Source organism: Nannobrachium achirus, assembly GCF_963921795.1.
Source record: "Nannobrachium achirus genome assembly, chromosome: 11".
Taxonomy (NCBI): domain Eukaryota; kingdom Metazoa; phylum Chordata; class Actinopteri; order Myctophiformes; family Myctophidae; genus Nannobrachium; species Nannobrachium achirus.
The window spans coordinates 3,324,508-3,344,972 of record NC_137820.1 but is presented as its reverse complement, the minus strand read 5'-3'; the positions used below and the strand labels follow the sequence as shown (position 1 = coordinate 3,344,972).

At 41.6% G+C, this 20,465-nt stretch overlaps 1 protein-coding gene across 1 annotated transcript; it reads left to right on the top strand.

The window, feature by feature from the left end:
* Positions 1–924: 924 nt before the first annotated feature.
* On the top strand, positions 925–19,726 carry gnb5a (guanine nucleotide binding protein (G protein), beta 5a; the record flags this gene model as incomplete). Its single annotated transcript, XM_080736244.1, has 11 exons — positions 925–1,012; positions 5,838–5,974; positions 8,907–8,948; positions 11,715–11,791; positions 13,057–13,189; positions 15,385–15,528; positions 15,731–15,822; positions 16,369–16,417; positions 17,255–17,351; positions 18,765–18,931; positions 19,574–19,726. The coding sequence occupies exons 2-11, from the start codon at positions 5,882–5,884 to the stop codon at positions 19,724–19,726; spliced, it is 1,047 nt and encodes a 348-aa protein (XP_080592370.1). The 5' UTR covers positions 925–1,012; positions 5,838–5,881.
* Positions 19,727–20,465: the final 739 nt, after the last annotated feature.

Sequence of the window (20,465 nt, the reverse complement as noted above, 5' to 3'; positions counted from 1 at the left end):
GATATGTTGTTCCAGGGACCACCCAGATTGCAGCAAATATTTGAGTTAAAAACATATCCAGTGTGTATTTCATGGGTCTTGCCTTAAGCTGGATGCAGAATAGATGCGCACGCAGCTCAGACAGAGCATCATCCAATCCGCCTCCCCGTGACGTCACGACAGTCGCATCAGTAGAGATGGGATTTATGGCTCTTTGAAGTGAGCCGGATCTCTGGAATCCGTTCCTTTCAAAGAGCCGTTCAAAAGACTGGCTCATTTTAGTTAGGCTACTTTATATTTAGTTACTTTGTAGATTTTGATTATAATTACAAATCACTTCAAGCCTATACCTTTCAGCCATATATAGATTTCCGCCATTTGAAAATAGCTGATCTACAAGCGACACATTGTGAGCTTGTAGATCTGCTATTTTCAAATGATTTTTCCCCTACATTTTATTAATTGGAAAACCTGTGAAACGGGACATTCTGCATAATTAAGTACATGTTGATACCAATGCTGTTGTACTTTTACTACATTTAAGTACATTTTAATTCAGAACTTCTACTTCTGGAAGAGTATGTCCAGTTTCCTCTTTGCCGTATTGATACTTTTACCTAAAGTAAAAAATGTACTCCCTCCCCCTCCTCAAAAAAATAAAATAAAATGAAATAAAAATAAGGATCCCATCGTTAATTTCAAAGAGCCGTTCAAAAGGCTCGATTCGTCCGCGAACGTCCCAGCTCTGCTCGCATCATCATCAGCTGGTTGTTGTGAATCCTCCATCAGCCTCCATCACCTCCTCCATCACCACCACCACCTCCACCGCTCCTCTGGTATTAACATCATCATAAACACCGTCATAACAGTAAATATATGAGAGTGTTGGTGGCTGGCGTCGACACCATGGCCTCCCAGCAGCAGCAGGAATCGAACCAGCAACCTCCAGAAACCCTGGCCAACCTGAAGACTGAGTCTGAAAGCCTGAAGAACAAACTGGAGGAGGAGAGAGCCAAGCTGCACGATGTGGAGCGTAAGATTAATGTTCATATCATATTATATTATTATCATCATAATAATAATTATTATTTATTATTATAGGCTACTAGAGGAGGAGAGAGCCAAGCTGCACGACGTGGAGCGTAAGATTAATGTTCATATCATATTATTATCATAATTATTATTATTATTTATTATTATTATAGGCTACTAGAGGAGGAGAGAGCCAAGCTGCACGACGTGGAGCGTAAGATTACTGTTAATATCATATTATATTATTATTATTAGAGCCGGTTGTAATTGCAATGCTTATTAATCGGCCTATTATTATTATTAGTATTATTATTATTATTATGGAGGAGGAGAGAGCCAAGCTGCACGACGTGGAGCGTAAGATTAATGTTCATATCATATTATATTATTATTATTAGGCCTACCCTTATTATTATTAGAGCCTGTTGTAATTGCAATGCTTATTAATCGGCCTATTATTATTATTAGTATTATTATTATTATGGAGGAGGAGGAGAGAGACAAGCTGCACAATTAATTTATTAATATCATATTTATTATTATTAGCCTGCTATGACAAAAAATGGATCCATTTGACAGTGTTTTTTCATCCCCTTGTTCTAAGATTTCGTCCACAATTCCATGTTGTATTGATGTAGGCTACAGATAACAGGCAAAACGTTGATCCAAATAACAATTCTTCTACTCTTATTTGTGTAGTATATTAAGGCTATATAGGGTCCATTTGGTTTCATTTTACGCTCTCAGATAGGCTAAAAGATCTAAGGGTTTATTTGGTTAAAAACTCTCCATCCTTTAGCTGGGGACCACCTGAATATTTAACCACAGCCCCTGAAAGGCTCGATCTGAGCTTTAAACAGCTGTTTAATTCTAGCCTCGGATCATCATCATCATCATCATCATCATCATCATCATCATATTTATCAGGATATACCGAGGCAGACAGTCTGACGCTATTGCTTTATTATCAGCACAGATACGAAAAAAGCACATTTATTTGACCAGATGAAATACAGCCTACAACATGATCCATTCCATGATAGATCTGTATTCCGATCCGCAATCCCACTGTCTTTTTGTTTATGTGTTTATTGGTGCATATTCTAGGCTATCATAGTCTACAGTTCAGACCCGCACAGAGACGACCATCGTTTGGTTAACCGAAGGATGGCCGTCTCTTTACCTGATGTTGAGAGTGGAATCGGGTCCATTTGGTTTCATGTTCCGCTCTCAACAACATTCCCATCAGAAGCGCATGGCCGTTATTGGCCGCCCGTCTATGTGATGGTGCTGCTCTAGTTTATTCTGGAGGTGAGGTGAGGGCACCGCTCAGCTGTTCAGACCGTTGGAGAGATACATAAACCCTTAGAGTAGGGTTAGACTATGACGTGCAGTCAGTGATGCTGTTCAAACCGTTGGAGAGAAATAAACCGTTGCAGGGTTGAGTTAACCGTTATAAATTACGTGCAGCGATGTCGTTATAGAGAGAAATAAACCGTTATAGGGTTGAGTTAACCGTTATAAATGGAAGTGCAGCGATGCTGTTCACACCGTTGTAGAGATAATTAAACCGTTATAGGATGAGATGTCGTGCAGTCAGTCAGTGATGCTTTGATGTTGCGAAATGGACTCCCATTTTGTGGTGGAAAAAGTAGTTTCATTTAAATAAAAGTATCAATAGGCCTACTGCAATGTAGAAATATTCTGTTACAAGGAATTAAACATTTATACTTGCATGAGTAAACATTCAAAAGTATCGCCATTTCAATGTATAGGCTACTTAAAAGTACAAAAAAGTAAAAGTACTCATTATGCAGAATACAAATCTTTTGAAAATAGCAGATCTACAATTAAGCTCAGAATGGGTGCATGGCAACATATTGTGAGCTTGTAGATCTGCTATTTTCAAATGGCCAAAATGTATAGGATTGAAGTGGTTTGTTAAATAAATCTACAAAGTAACTATAGTATAACTAAATAAATAATTGCAGTGGAGTAAAAAATACAAAATTTGCCTCTGAGATGTAGTGCATGGAGTAGAAGTAGAAGTAGAAGTATTGGAAATTGGAAATACTCAAGTAAAGTACACATACCTCCAAATTGTACTGAAGTACAGTACCTTCGTTACTTTACACCACTGGTTTTGGGTCATCAGGGGAAGGCTCCCCCTAGTGGTCATCATTATTTAACCTCAAATTCAGTTTATTTTATGCATAAAATCCATTGTTTAATTTGACAGTTCCCTCACCTCATTGGTTGGATCTGGGACCTTCCCTGTCAATCAAAATGGAGCTGTTTGGTCATTTATGTTTTCATCCTTACAAATAGAGACCGTTTTGGCTGCAGCGTTTTTTTTATTTATTTTTATTTCTTTACTTTATATTTTTATGTTTTTGTTCAATGTCTTGTAATATTTCTGATGCGGTGCTTCATAGGCGACAGTAACACACAACAGACAAGCTAATGAATATTAATTTCAGAGTGTTTGTTTTGGAGCTTCTCACTGCTGTGGAGGAGAAACGTCCTCCTTTAACGAGTTCATCCATATGCTTCTTGTTTCAACATATTGTTTATTCATTTTATGAATGTTGCACATCTCTGCATTTCTCCATGTCCTTGCTCATCCATCCTGCGTTCTGCGCTCAGCAGTGGGTGCGTGTGTGTGCAGACTGTGCAGTGTGTAACTCTAGTCCCAGAAGCTTGGCTGGTATATGTGATGAAGCCTGTTGAATCATGTGTGTATATCAACATATATTTTGCTTGCTTTCGTGTTGCTATGAAAATATGGTTGTGACTGAGTTTATTGTATTGGGCTCTGCTACTGGTGCAGGCAGCAGCACTCTGTACAGATCGTGGCTACGCGAGGGCGTGTGCACGTGCGCGGGCATGTGCACGTGCGTGCATATGCGCAGCAGCCATGGCGAAGGCCCGGGTATTGAACCCACGGTCCGCCACTGCAAGCTATATACACACAAACATGGTGTCATAGAATTTTGTTAACAATAAAAATATGTATTATTTTAATATGCCAGTTATTCAGATTGATCGTTCCAAATTGATAGATTGACTACCAGTGTTCTTGCTGCAAATGTTATACTTGGTGTGTAAATTAAGGTGAAAAGGCCTGGGATCTGGAGATTCCGGACCCTATTAACTGACAAATTAAGCACTCCCCAAAACTCTCACAATCAATGTTTATCGTCATGCAACCATGCATTTGTCAATCTGAGTTCCCAGAAGTTCTTTTTCTCGCCACTAACCCGCTTTCAACCTGGCATCAACATTTGGGAAATGTCTTTATATAGGTGGACTTTTTTTTTTTTTTTTCTAACCTTTTCACTTAACAAATAGTGAGAATAGTTGATCTACAAGTAGATCTGCTATTTTAGAAATGGGGCTGTGGTGACTGTTGTCACCCGCTATTTCTTTCTGACATTACACCTCTACCTGACATTAATTTAATAATTCATTTAAAACCATTCTAACCACTAGGCCTATACAGTATAATGTGGCTGGTATTTAAGTATTGAACCATTCTGTGGTGTTTAATCTCTTGGTAATGTAAGCTAGTCTTGGACTAATACATTATAGCCTACAGGCCTACTGTATGTAATCATGGTGAGTGATGCTGAGAAATGGATGAGATCCAGAATTAAAAACCTTTTAGATCACATGGATGGATGAATGGATGGATGGATGGATGGATGGATGGATGGATGGATGGATAAATGAATGGATGGATGGATGGATGGATGGATGGATGGATGGATGAATGGATGGATGGAGTCGCGGGTCGGTCAGAATTAATGATTTAACGTCGTCAGCGATCTATTCTGGTCACAATGAAGGCATGGATTAATATTTGCAGTGATCTTCTCCTGGCTGCTAGCCCATCACCTACTGTCATTCTGACCTGCTACAGCACAACTGGAATCAGGCACGTGCACACATAGACATCAAAGGGGGCTCGAGCCCCTGCCCTTTTATCCGTCTGTAAAAAAGTGTCCTCTCTCCAGACCATGAATGCAGTTTTTACTATGGTGAAAGAAATGCAAATGCTTCCTGTCCTGAACTTGAATGCAGCATCTTATGTTGAAAGAATTGACCTCTCTGTGTAGAAATCCATGCCGTTATGCCACATCTCCAGTATTCACTTGATTATGCTTAGTGTGGTATCAAGGCTATAGAGAAGTGGCACCAGGTGGTCTAACACAGTGGTTCTCAATCTTTTCAGTCGTGACCCCCAAAATAATCATATTTTAACTGGGGACCCCCCACCCTGACGAGCACTAAGACTTGAGGCATTACGTTTTGTCTAACACGGTTCTATTGTGAAAATAGCAGATCTACATGCTCACAACTACTGTAGATTGGCCAATGTTTATTTTGTCATTTTAGAGGTATTAAAAAGTCCTTAAATTGTCACTTTAGAAATGTTCAGATACCCCTCTATACACTTAAACTTAATGTTGGTTTGTTTACCGTTGAGTGAGGGAAACAATGTTGCACATTAAGTTAATCATCTGGGGACCCCCCAAAATAATGTGGGGACCCCCTTAGGGGTCCCGACCCACAGGTTGAGAACCACTGGTCTAACATTTCTCTCTCTCTCTCTCTCTCTCTCTCTCTCTCTGTCTCTCTCTCTCTCTCTCTCTCTCTCTCTCTCTCTCTCTCTCTCTCTCTCTCTCTGTCTGTCTCTCTCTCTCTCTCTCTCTCTCTCTCTCTCTCTCTCTCTCTCTCTCTCTCTCTCTGTCTCTGTCTCTCTCTCTCTCTCTCTCTCTCTCTCTCTCTCTCTCTCTCTCTCTCTCTCTCTCTCTCTCTCTCAGTGCATCAGGTAGCAGAGAAGGTGGACGGTTTGGGTCAGTTTGTGATGAAGACCAGACGGACCCTGAAGGGACATGGGAACAAGGTGCTGTGTATGGACTGGTGTAAGGACAAGAGACGCATCGTCAGCTCATCACAGGTATTATTATAAATATAATAACGTTTAAACCATAAAGTATGGACTGGTGTAAGGACAAGAGACGCATCGTCAGCTCATCACAGGTATTATTATAAATATAATAACGTTTAAACCATAAAGTATGGACTGGTGTAAGGACAAGAGACGCATCGTCAGCTCATCACAGGTATTATTATAAATATAATAACTTATAAACCATAAAGTATGGACTGGTGTAAGGACAAGAGACGCATCGTCAGCTCATCACAGGTATTATTATAAATATAATAATGTTTAAACCATAAAGTATGGACTGGTGTAAGGACAAGAGACGCATCGTCAGCTCATCACAGGTATTATTATAAATATAATAACGTTTAAACCATAAAGTATGGACTGGTGTAAGGACAAGAGACGCATCGTCAGCTCATCACAGGTATTATTATAAATATAATAACGTTTAAACCATAAAGTATGGACTGGTGTAAGGACAAGAGACGCATCGTCAGCTCATCACAGGTATTATTATAAATATAATAACTTATAAACCATAAAGTATGGACTGGTGTAAGGACAAGAGACGCATCGTCAGCTCATCACAGGTATTATTATAAATATAATAACTTATAAACCATAAAGTATGGACTGGTGTAAGGACAAGAGACGCATCGTCAGCTCATCACAGGTATTATTATAAATATAATAATGTTTAAACCATAAAGTATGGACTGGTGTAAGGACAAGAGACGTATCGTCAGCTCATCACAGGTATTATTATAAATATAATAACTTATAAACCATAAAGTATGGACTGGTGTAAGGACAAGAGACGCATCGTCAGCTCATCACAGGTATTATTATAAATATAATAACTTATAAACCATAAAGTATGGACTGGTGTAAGGACAAGAGACGCATCGTCAGCTCATCACAGGTATTATTATAAATATAATAACTTATAAACCATAAAGTATGGACTGGTGTAGCTCCTTTCGGAACCTCTCCCTCCACTGCTACGCAGCTCCGAGATGAGGTTCCTCCCCGTCGTATGCCAGAATCCCATGTTTTTTTAGACATTCCGGAAGTTGCGGCCGCACAGGATAACATTACTGCCTCCCCTGGTCACGTGGTATATACACAAGGGGGAAAACACAGAACCGGCTGACATAATGAGCGATATAAAGTCTTTATTTCAACCCAGTGCTTCGATTTTCTTCCACGCTAAAGAAGTAAAACGATTAATAGATCAGCAGAAACCCGTCACTTTTTGTATAGAATGTTCACCAAAGGTAAGAAGTGATCGCTAACGGCGGATCGTCCACCCAGCCGGAAGATTCTGGCATGCGACGGGGAGGAACCTCATCTCGGAGCTGCGTAGCAGTGGAGGGAGAGGTTCTGAAAGGAGCTAGGACTGGTGCAGGGATAAGAGACATGTTAGTTAGTTCATCACAGGTGATTTTATAACATTGCAAGTTATTTATTATTATAAATGGCGGAGAGAGTCACAGCCCCGCCTGAAGCCTCAAAGGTCTAGTATTGATTGATTGATTGATTCTTTATTTCAGACCCAGGGAGATCCATATCACATAGTATAAAATACAACAACAAGCAAACTAAAAAAAAATAAAAATAAATAAAGAATAAAACATACAGGTCTATATAGACATTCATGGTCTAGCATGTAGACATGTCCGCCAGTGTTTCCACAGTCTGGACGAGAATCTGACCGAGCTGCATGCAGGGTTAGTCACGGCAACAATAATTACATTTTCTGATTCAGAAACTCTGCACATAAATTTATACATCAAGTTTCTTAAAACAGCAGAGCAAGTTGGGACCCCGACGCTTACAAACATAGAGCTCGCACTAGAGCTTCTCGGAGCTCCTAACAGAAGTCTCATACTGTCATTATAAGCCACCGTGAGTCTTCTCATGCTCTCCTTCTTATACCGACACCACAGGTGGGCAGTATAAAGGGGTGTGCAATACGCTTTAAAAAGTGCAATCTTCACAGGTACAGAACACATACTGAATTTGCGACATAGTGTATTTGCCTGAGCATACAATTTTCGTCGCTGCCTATAGATGTCCATATCATTGGAGAGGTCATCTGAAATAATGTGGCCGAGGTATGTGATCTCATTACACACACTGAGAACAGCGCCAGACAGTAAAAACGTTGGGAAGGTTGAATGCCTGTCTTCTCTGGTTCTGACAACCATAACCTTACTCTTTTTTGCATTATAGATGATATCAAAATCCTCACCATATTGCGAGCATATTCTTAGTAGCTGTTGGAGCCCAGCAGTAGATGGGCTGAATATGACCAAATCATCCGCATACATAAGGTGATTGATGGTCACATCACCCACCCTACAACCCGTCCCAGAGGCATTTAAAAACAGAGATAAGTCATTCATATACAGATTAAATAAAATTGGTGACAGTATTCCACCCTGACGGACAGAGTTGGACACATGAAAGGGAGTGGATGTAACATTCCCCCATTTCAGTATCTCCCCCTGACCAGAGAGATGTTTCTGTGGTCTAGTGGTTAAAGGAGTAGTTCACCCCCAAAATGACTCTTTTTCTATTGATTACTCACGCCATGGAGACTTGAGTTCAATAATATGTTCATGTATGTGTTGCATTCCTAAGACAATAATTAGATTTCTGTAAATGTACCCCCATTGATTCCGGATCGGGACTCAGATGCATTTGGGTCCCCATACCGTATATATCTTGTAATATCTAAGCTCACAACGCCTCGCAATCATGTGGGGTCCCTCCCGGGGGTCCAGACCCACAGGTTGAGGACCACTGGTCTGGTGACGGCAGGGAAGCCTGCTGTGTAAGGGATGTCTGTAATGTTTACTGATAAAGTTTGTAATGTTTACTGATTAAGTGTATCTGTAATGTTTACTGATTAAGTTTCCCTGGCTGTTAATTTCAGGATGGAAAGGTTATCGTGTGGGACGCTTTCACCACCAACAAGGTAAGATACATGATGCCTCTAGTACTGTAGGCCTACTGTATTTAATACTGTATTAGATGACTCCAATAGGCCTACTGTATGTACTTGCGCCAGCAGATCTTCAAGCTCACAACGTTGTGAGCTTGTAGATCGGCTATCTTTGGCCAAGTGGTTTGATGTACAGGGGGAAAAATGAGCGGACCGAGTGCACTGTCAAGTTTACTATTAAGTATTGAGGGTTTAAGTGGTTAAAATACACATGAACATGAATCCAACACATTAATAGACAAGCTAAACAAACATAAATTGACACTGATCATAGTTGCGGTCAAACACGTCTATGGGTGTTTAGAGCACAGAGTGACCATGTTGTCTTGTATCTATGGGTGTATAGGACATACATGACCATGTTGTCTTGTATCTATGGGTGTATAGGAGCACATAGTGACCATGTTGTCTTGTATCTATGGGTGTATAGGAGCATATGGTGACCATGTTGTCTTGTATCTATGGGTGTATAGGAGCATGTTGTCTTGTATCTATGGGTGTATAGGAGCACACAGTGACCATGTTGTCTTGTATCTATGGGTGTATAGGAGCACATAGTGACCATGTTGTCTTGTATCTATGGGTGTATAGGAGCACATAGTGACCATGTTGTCTTGTATCTATGGGTGTATAGGACATACATGACCATGTTGTCTTGTATCTATGGGTGTATAGGAGCACACAGTGACCATGTTGTCTTGTATCTATGGGTGTATAGGAGCACATAGTGACCATGTTGTCTTGTATCTATGGGTGTATAGGAGCACATAGTGACCATGTTGTCTTGTATCTATGGGTGTATAGGAGCACATAGTGACCATGTTGTCTTGTATCTATGGGTGTATAGGAGCACATAGTGACCATGTTGTCTTGTATCTATGGGTGTATAGGAGCACATAGTGACCATGTTGTCTTGTATCTATGGGTGTATAGGAGCACATAGTGACCATGTTGTCTTGTATCTATGGGTGTATAGGAGCACATAGTGACCATGTTGTCTTGTATCTATGGGTGTATAGGAGCACACAGTGACCATGTTGTCTTGTATCTATGGGTGTATAGGAGCATGTGGTGACCATGTTGTCTTGTATCTATGGGTGTATAGGAGCACACAGTGACCATGTTGTCTTGTATCTATGGGTGTATAGGAGCATGTGGTGACCATGTTGTCTTGTATCTATGGGTGTATAGGAGCACACAGTGACCATGTTGTCTTGTATCTATGGGTGTATAGGAGCATGTGGTGACCATGTTGTCTTGTATCTATGGGTGTATAGGAGCATGCAGTGATCATGTTGTCTTGTATCTATGGGTGTATAGGAGCACACAGTGACCATGTTGTCTTGTATCTATGGGTGTATAGGAGCACACAGTGACCATGTTGTCTTGTATCTATGGGTGTATAGGAGCATGTGGTGACCATGTTGTCTTGTATCTATGGGTGTATAGGAGCACACAGTGACCATGTTGTCTTGTATCTATGGGTGTATAGGAGCATACAGTGACCATGTTGTCTTGTATCTATGGGTGTATAGGAGCACATAGTGACCATGTTGTCTTGTATCTATGGGTGTATAGGAGCACACAGTGACCATGTTGTCTTGTATCTATGGGTGTATAGGAGCACACAGTGACCATGTTGTCTTGTATCTATGGGTGTATAGGAGCACACAGTGACCATGTTGTCTTGTATCTATGGGTGTATAGGATCATGTGGTGACCATGTTGTCTTGTATCTATGGGTGTAAAGGAGCATGCAGTGATCATGTTGTCTTGTATCTATGGGTGTATAGGAGCATGCAGTGATCATGTTGTCTTGTATCTATGGGTGTATAGGAGCACACAGTGACCATGTTGTCTTGTATCTATGGGTGTATAGGAGCACATAGTGACCATGTTGTCTTGTATCTATGGGTGTATAGGAGCATGCAGTGACCATGTTGTCTTGTATCTATGGGTGTATAGGAGCACATAGTGACCATGTTGTCTTGTATCTATGGGTGTATAGGAGCACATAGTGACCATGTTGTCTTGTATCTATGGGTGTATAGGAGCATATGGTGACCATGTTGTCTTGTATCTATGGGTGTATAGGAGCACATAGTGACCATGTTGTCTTGTATCTATGGGTGTATAGGAGCACATAGTGACCATGTTGTCTTGTATCTATGGGTGTATAGGAGCATGTGGTGACCATGTTGTCTTGTATCTATGGGTGTATAGGAGCACATAGTGACCATGTTGTCTTGTATCTATGGGTGTATAGGAGCACATAGTGACCATGTTGTCTTGTATCTATGGGTGTATAGGAGCACACAGTGACCATGTTGTCTTGTATCTATGGGTGTATAGGAGCACATAGTGACCATGTTGTCTTGTATCTATGGGTGTATAGGAGCATGTGGTGACCATGTTGTCTTGTATCTATGGGTGTATAGGAGCACATAGTGACCATGTTGTCTTGTATCTATGGGTGTATAGGAGCACATAGTGACCATGTTGTCTTGTATCTATGGGTGTATAGGAGCACATAGTGACCATGTTGTCTTGTATCTATGGGTGTATAGGAGCACATAGTGACCATGTTGTCTTGTATCTATGGGTGTATAGGAGCACATAGTGACCATGTTGTCTTGTATCTATGGGTGTATAGGAGCACATAGTGACCATGTTGTCTTGTATCTATGGGTGTATAGGAGCACATAGTGACCATGTTGTCTTGTATCTATGGGTGTATAGGAGCATGCGGTGACCATGCCGTGCACATGGGTGATGGCGTGTGCCTACGCCCCCTCTGGCTGCGCTGTAGCCTGTGGGTGAGTGAACTCTATTTATTTATTTATTTATTTATTTATTACGTACAACTTAGACATTTATCAGACAATTTACAATTCAGGCATTTAGCAGACGCTCTTAATCCAGACAGAGTCTGTCTGTCTGTCTGTCCGTCCGTCCGGCCATATACGCTTTTTTACAGTCTATGGGTTTGCCGCTCTGACATCAATGTGATGTCATGGAAACCACACTAACAGAATCCCTTTTATGCCCTTATACGGTGTAACGCTCCGGCTTAGGGGAAACCAGAGCACCACATAATATGGTGGGACCTTCCCAGCTCCCAAGAACCGCCGTCCAAACAGTTTACTTTCCACTTTTCACGTTTTTTTAGTATTTTTCTCGGGATTGACAGACCTCCGGGGTGGAGGACAGGGTACAACAAAAAACAAAACTAGAACAGAAAAATATCTTACCTATCAAGAATAAACAAAAGTCAAACGCTTCCCCTCCTTAACTGAAAAACAAATATCAAACAAGAACCGATATAATCAAAAGAAAACCCAACCCTCCCCCCATTAGCTGAGAACAATAGATTGAGAGGTGTTAAACAGCGGCAATAACTATTCAGAAGGCGTTATTCGCTCAAGTGGAATCAAGTGTTGTTCAAAGCTCACATACGACTACATATCTGTTCAGGCTTCACATGCACAAATGGCTAACACAACAGCGAACAGACAGATGGACGGGTTGGGAGTCAGGAAGGCACGGGTTCGCTGACGCCGGCTCACTGACAGCCTTTTAAAGATGGCGCTGTCCTCTGGGCACCAATCCGGACTGGCTGCGACTGGAACTCCCCTCCTATAATCATCCAATCAGGCTCCACACTCTCATACGCACTCTACCACGCACGCACACACAGACCCACGCAGCACAGACAGAGGAGAGAAACCTATCCGCGAGCATAACTCACAATCCCCACCTTCAATATCATAACAACGGAGATCCCTGATGTCATCAATATTAAGCCCACATCTAACATGACTGCCCATATATAGAGCCCATATCTGTGTGGCTGGTTCTACAGACTGGATCATCTCCATGTATGGGCATAAAAGGGATTGTATGTATGATGTCAGATGTCATAGACGTCATAGGACCTTCACATAACATCATGTATTGTGTATGTATTGTACTAACAGGGGTCTGGACAACAAGTGCTCGGTGCATCATTATGTATTATGTATTTTATATATATATATATATTGTATGTATATTGTATTATAATATTGTATTGTACTAACAGGGGTCTGGACAACAAGTGCTCAGTCTACCCTCTCTCTCTGGACAAGAACGAGAATCTGGCAGCCAAGAAGAAGTCTGTGGCCATGCACACCAACTACCTGTCAGCATGCAGCTTCACCAACTCTGACATGCAGGTCTGTCTGTCTGTCCGTCCGTCCGTCCGTCCGGAAGAAATTGTTATTTTACTGAAAATACTAATAGTAGCACTGAAACATGATGCTTGGTGCTGGAAAAAGGAACGCTTCAGTGAGTCTTTGCCATAGAACTGCTTGGCAGAAAGGCCATGTGGACATGTACGTCCCAGTAAGGGTTAATGTAGAGAATGTTAGAGAGGCAGGGGCTGACATTTCTTTAAAAAACGGGTCTTTCTGAGAAAATATCGAAAATGGCAGACCTCCAAGCTCACAACGCTTTGTGCTGCGACGCGTTGTGAGCTTGGAGGTCGGCTATTTTCGGTGCTAGATACTGTACCACACTGAAGTAAGCATAATCAAGTCGATACTGGGATTTCTACACAGAGAGGGCAATTCTTTCAACATAAGATGCTGCATTCAAGTTCAGGAGAGTTTGGACAAGGCAATTCTCTTGAATGCTGCCTTCAGGTATGGCATGGAAAGAGGGCATTTCTTTCACCGTAAAAACTGCATTCATGGACTCTGGAGAGGGCACCTTTTTACAGACGGATAAAAGTAGCCTGGCCAGCCAGCCTCATGCTGTGCATTCACTCACTCGTTCCTTCCCACAATATGAGTCTGGACCTTTTGTGGCAAAACATCTGTCATCACCACATCACATGCAGCCAGTGCCAGTCGGAAGAACGGCAAACAAACACGTCTTTTCGGCCGATGAGCTCCGCTAGCGCATACTCCTGTTCCTTTTTAATTGTTGTAATTGATTCCAACTCTGAAATAACTTCGCCTATTGCTTGTTTTATCGTTTCGGCGTTAACTGTTACGCTTGTTGCATCGAGGGCAGCCATTGTTGTTTTGAAAATGCTGCAGCATGCATCTACGTCACCATCTACACATGGACCAATCAGGGAAAGCTTTTCACTTGTTGTGCGGACTGATTTCCGATACTCGGTGCCTATAGGCCGAAGTCCAAACCTGATACTGGGGAAGGAATGAGCACGTATCAGGGCTGGATTGCCAGGCTAGGATAAAAGGGCAGGGGCTCAAGCCCCTTTTCATGTCTATACTGTAGCCCCTTTTCGACTCCAGCTTTAGCACCACACCACACCACACCACACCACACCACACCACACCACACCGCCCCACATAACAATATCTACATTTTCCATTACACAAAAGTACCCCTATCGGGTAAGAAACAGATTGACCCTTTTAACTGTGATTATAATGCAATATAAATTTGAATACAACTATCCTAAATTATAATGGATTATAACTGTGATTATAATACACTGTAAAGTATTAATGTATTACTATGATAATTATAATACACTACAATAGATTATAATAGTGTTTATAACACAATATAATCTATTATCATGTATTACAACTATATCCTGGTGGTCTAAATGAAAAGTCAGTGAGTGATTAGATTAGTCATTATGAAGTGTTAGGCCCTGTTTGGCCAAACACTTTTACCACGTTTAGTACCACTTTCACACCACTCTACCCAGGTCCTTGTAGTGGAAAACCTGGCACATGTGGCTGTGTGGTGTGGAGTGGTGTGGTGTTGGATCTATGGAAAATGGGCTTTTGTGTGCACCTGCCTGGTAATAAATCAGTGGTGCAGAGAACATCTCCACGTTGTTAATAATTCACTACAGTCAGTTCCAGGATCACATGACTAGGCCTCAGCTAAAGCCTGTCTATTAATAGATAATAATAATAATGAATAGACCATCTTGGGCTTTTGTTGAACCTCAAATAGTGAACCACATTAAGCATAGCGTCCTTGTTATGGCTGTGCCAAAGAGAATAGGCGAATATTTGGCACAAACTATAGCAGATCTACAAGCTTACACCTTTTGTCAAACGGTCCATTTGGTTCCATTTGTACACTCTCAGAGTTAAAGGGGAATACCACTCATTTTAAACCTTGAACCATGTCATTAATATCCCTTGGCGTTGTTGCGTGTGGAAAAAAAGTAATTTACTCAGTGTTTTCGGATTGGCACTTTTGAGCCACAAGGTGTCAGCCTCCAGGAAGAAACCCAAAATATGAAGGGAATACATAATTGCTCATAACAACCACACCAGGGGGTCTAATGAAGTACTGTCAACATCATAGACACATGAATACCAGAAAAAGAACAAAACTATGGCACCGCCTCTTTAACATATTGTAATGTTTCTATCAGATCCTGACGTCCAGTGGGGACGGGACCTGTGCATTGTGGGACGTGGAGTCCGGTCAGCTGCTGCAGAGTTTCCATGGCCACGCGGCCGACGTGTTGTGTCTGGACCTTGCTCCGTCCGAGACCGGGAACACCTTCGTCTCTGGGGTGAGGGGAACTCTTCTCCTGGTCACGTTTCATGCACGGTTCATTTAGTCGACTAAAGTATGTTTTTCACTGACGAAAACCACACCAGAAAACTGGAAATGACCCTAACCCTTCTACAGTATTTGATCAACACTTTATTACTTGTCCCGGACAACAGGACAAGCCTTAATGTCCTGATCATTACTGTGTGCTTGTCCTCCAGGGCTGTGATAAGAAAGCCAACGTGTGGGACATGCGTTCAGGACAGTGCATCCAGTCCTTCGAAACCCACGAGTCAGACATCAACAGTGTCAGGTTGGTTAAACCTCCAGTCAGATATCAACAGTGTCAGGTTGGTTAAACCTCCAGTCAGATATCAACAGTGTCAGGTTGGTTAAACCTCCAGTCAGATATCAACAGTGTCAGGTTGGTTAAACCTCCAGTCAGATATCAACAGTGTCAGGTTGGTTAAACCTCCAGTCAGACATCAACAGTGTCAGGTTGGTTAAACCTCCAGTCAGACATCAACAGTGTCAGGTTGGTTAAACCTCCAGTCAGACATCAACAGTGTCAGGTTGGTTAAACCTCCAGTCAGACATCAACAGTGTCAGGTTGGTTAAACCTCCAGTCAGACATCAACAGTGTCAGGTTGGTTAAACCTCCAGTCAGACATCAACAGTGTCAGGTTGGTTAAACCTCCAGTCAGACATCAACAGTGTCAGGTTGGTGGCAAAAAGTAACTGACACACGCACGCACACACGCACACACAAGCGCGCACACGCACAGAAACAGACTTGAATGTACAGACCGTATGAGTTAACATGGTTCATGTATCATATGTTTTTCTGCTCATACTGTAGATACTATCCTAGTGGAGATGCCTTCGCCTCGGGCTCTGATGATGCTACAGTGAGTGTTTTATAAGTCTGTCTGTCTGTCTGTATGTGTGTGTGTGTGTGTGTGTGTGTGTGTGTGTGTGTGTGTGTGTGTGTGTGTGTGTGTGTGTGTGTGTGTGTGCGTGCGTGCGTGCGTGCGTGCGTGCGTGCGTGCGTGCGTGCGTGCGTGCGTGCGTGCGTGCGTGCGTGCGTGCGTGCGTGCGTGCGTGTGTGTTTGTGTGTCTGTCTGTCTGGTTTTCTGAGTGTTTCCTGTTTCATTTCACTGATAGTGTGTATCAAAGTGTGTATCAAATTAAAGTGTGTATCAAATTAAACACATTCTCAAAAGGAGCGTTGAAGTTCAGCCTCATTTGCAATGCTGTCGAGGTTGCACACACACACACACACACACACACACACACACACACACACACACACACACACACACACACACACACAAAATAAATCAAAATACAACAATACATTCTACAATTCAACAATACACTTAACACACAGAAACAAGAAGAGAAACCCATCCCATAACAGAAAGTGTGTAAATTAAAAATGGAGGTAGGGAGATTTAAGAGTAAGTTGTTAAATTGTTCATATGACATTTTTGTGTTAATCTATGGCTGGTGTTGTAAGGTATAAAAGGTTGAAATGAAAGTGTGATGTTTGTTTCAGTGTATCACATTAAAGTGTGTTGTGTATCATGTGTGTTACAGTGCAGGCGCTATGACCTGAGGGCAGACAGAGAAGTTGTTATAATGTATCATATTAAAGTGTATCATTTATGTTACAGTGTCGTCTCTATGACCTGAGGGCAGACAGAGAAGTTGTTATAATGTATCATATATAATGTGTGTTACAGTGCAGGCTCTATGACCTGAGGGCAGACAGAGAAGTTGCCATTTACTCCAAAGAAAGCATCATTTTTGGCGTCTCCAGCGTTGACTTCTCTCTCAGTGGTAGGATTGTTATTATTATTATTACCCCTATTATTATTATTATTATTATTAAAGGACCACTTTTTACAACAAGGGTTCATATTTTAGATAGTCATTAGAGAAAAGAAAAGATGAGTGTTAAAATGTTTTCATTTACTTCTTTCTACAGTTTTAGTGATTTTAACTATGTTGATTTGCATGCATGCCCCCAGGTTGGGGGCATGCATGCAAGTGGCTAAATATGTATTTTTAGACACAATAAGCCCATTCCCAAGATGCACCGCAGTCTTTCATGGTCAGATGTGACTTATGGGGGCTGGTGTAAATAGTAACAAAGACATTCATTGCTGGCTTATTGTGTCTTAAAGTAAAAAGACATATTTAGCCACTTGTACACATGCCCACTGAAATTAAAATACTAAAATTGTTAAAACAATTGAAAGCAGTAAATGAAAACAAATAACACTCATCTTTTCTTTTCTCTAATTACAATCTAAAATATGAACCCTTGTCGAGGCTGAAATGTCCTCCAGTCGACATTGCTATCAACATAGTCATGTTTTAACTCTTTCAGGGCAGCTACTCTTCATATTGCTAACATATAGTCATGTTTTAACCCTTTCAGGACAGCTACTCTTCATATTGCTAACATATAGTCATGTTTTAACCCTTTCAGGGCAGCTACTCTTCATATTGCTAACATATAGTCATGTTTTAACTCTTTCAGGGCAGCTACTCTTCATATTGCTAACATATAGTCATGTTTTAACTCTTTCAGGGCAGCTACTCTTCATATTGCTAACATATAGTCATGTTTTAACCCTTTCAGGGCAGCTACTGTGATGATAAACTTTATTTCAGATGTGTCTGAAATAAAGTTTATCATCACAGTCCATAAAAAAACATATATACAAAAAACAGACAAACAATACGTATATATACAGTTCCAGACTGTTTACATTAATAAAAAAAAAAAACATATAAACATTGCCTCCAGTGTTTCCAGAAGCAGGATGTATCTTATATCACTCTGTGTGATATCCGTCAAGGCCATAATTAATTCATTCTTTGAATCAATGAGCCTACACATACATTTAAACATGAAATTCCTCAGTACCGCATGAAAGGTTGGTATTTTACTAGTCACAAACATTTCACTAGCACTCGTCCATCTTGGGAGTTTCAGAAATATTCTAAAAGCATCATTATATGCCACCTGAAGTTTCTTAATTTTTCCACTGTTATATCGGCACCACAAGTGGGCTGTATATAATGGAGTACAATATGTCTTAAAAAGAGCTATTTTTACATCGTCTGTACACATACTGTATGAAACTTTCGAGCAAGCATGTTGGCTTGTCCATACAATTTACAACACTCTTACTCTTACTACTCTTCTATTGCTAACATATAGTCATGTTTAACCCTTTCAAGGACGGCTACTCTTCGGCGGCTACAACGACTACACCCTCAACGTGTGGGACGTCCTGAAGGGGACCAGGGTGTCCATCCTGTTCGGACACGAGAACAGGGTGAGCACCCTGAGGGTGTCACCGGACGGGACCGCTTTCTGCTCGGGGTCCTGGGACCACACCCTGAGAGTAAGACAGGTTTTATTAACACTCTGAGAGTAAGACAGTTTTTATTAACACTCTGAGAGTAAGACAGGTTTTATTAACAGACGCGCGCAGCCGCGGATCTGCCGCCTCGCCTGCCGCGCCGATACGCTGCTGTTCTATTTTTCCAGCGTTGCCGCGCAGTAAACATGTTCTCCCATGGTTCTCCCCAAGGGAAATAGATGTGCTGTGTGGCAGCGCACCGCATCCATTTGGGGTTACCGCGCGGCACTTCACGTGCGTCGATAACGCAACGCGCCGCTGCGCAGCCGCCCGCGTCCAGTGTGTGCTCCCCTTTACTGTCACCAAATGTAGTTACATTTTCACCAGAAACAGACTGTATCAAATATGAGCATCTGACTATCATAAACCATACAGAGCCTCCTCCCCGTCGATATCGCGCAGACCGTTTGTTTATTTTTGGACCGCAATGCTTATATGCTGAAAAATATGAGTTTTCAGCAAGTTCTTAAAAACATCAATTGACTCAGCATTTTTTTACCAATAATGTAATGTCGTTCCATAAAGTAGGAGCAACGTGAATGTAATCTCTCTGTGCCTTGGATTAAGGATCCTATATAAATGTACCGGCAATTCTCCTTAGCGTAGCAATTGTCCCTTTCTTAGCATGAAGATCCCTATTTAATGAGAGTCTGTCTCTGCCTGCATTTCAGATCTGGGCTTAATGAGGAAGACGAGGAAGATGATGACAATGAAGATGCTGTCAGACAGAGTCTAACGAGGATGAAGACGATGAAGAGGATGGTGGTGGGGGTGTAGATAGAGTCTAAACTAGAGGGCCATTATTATTATTATTCACACCAAGCACGATAAGCACAATCATAACTATAACAAGGATGATTTTGTGAATGAGCCGTGACGTTCTGTCAACATTAACAGTAAGACGCGCTGCACAGTCAGCAGCTGTCAGAGCCAACGGAGGAAGGTTATTTATTAGTTTTTTTATTTTATTTTTATTATTGGACTGTTACTGTCGCCCACTTCATTCAGAAGGACTTTTAAAGGGTCATATTTATAGTCATGGTTGTAGTTATCGTGCTTGGTGTGACAGAGATGAGGGTAGAATAGATACAGTCATTTGGAAACAGTTGGAAAAGTTGTTGTTTGCTAGAGTACAATCGTAGAGCTGGGGACCATTCAGTTGTACATACATATACACACACACACGCACGCACGCACGCACGCACGCACGCACGCACGCACGCACGCACGCACACACACACACACACACACACACACACACACACACACACACACACACACACACACACACACACACACACACACACACACACACACACACCACTACACTGGCCACCGTAAGTACTTTCACTGTATATAATCAGTGTACACACAACATGTACTCACTCCATATACAAAGTCTAATTCGTAGATACTTATAGTAATATACCAGGGGACTTCAACAGGGGGTCCTTAACCTTTCAACAGGGGGTCCTTAACCAATACTGTGTTATACGGGGTTAGGGTCCCTGCTTCA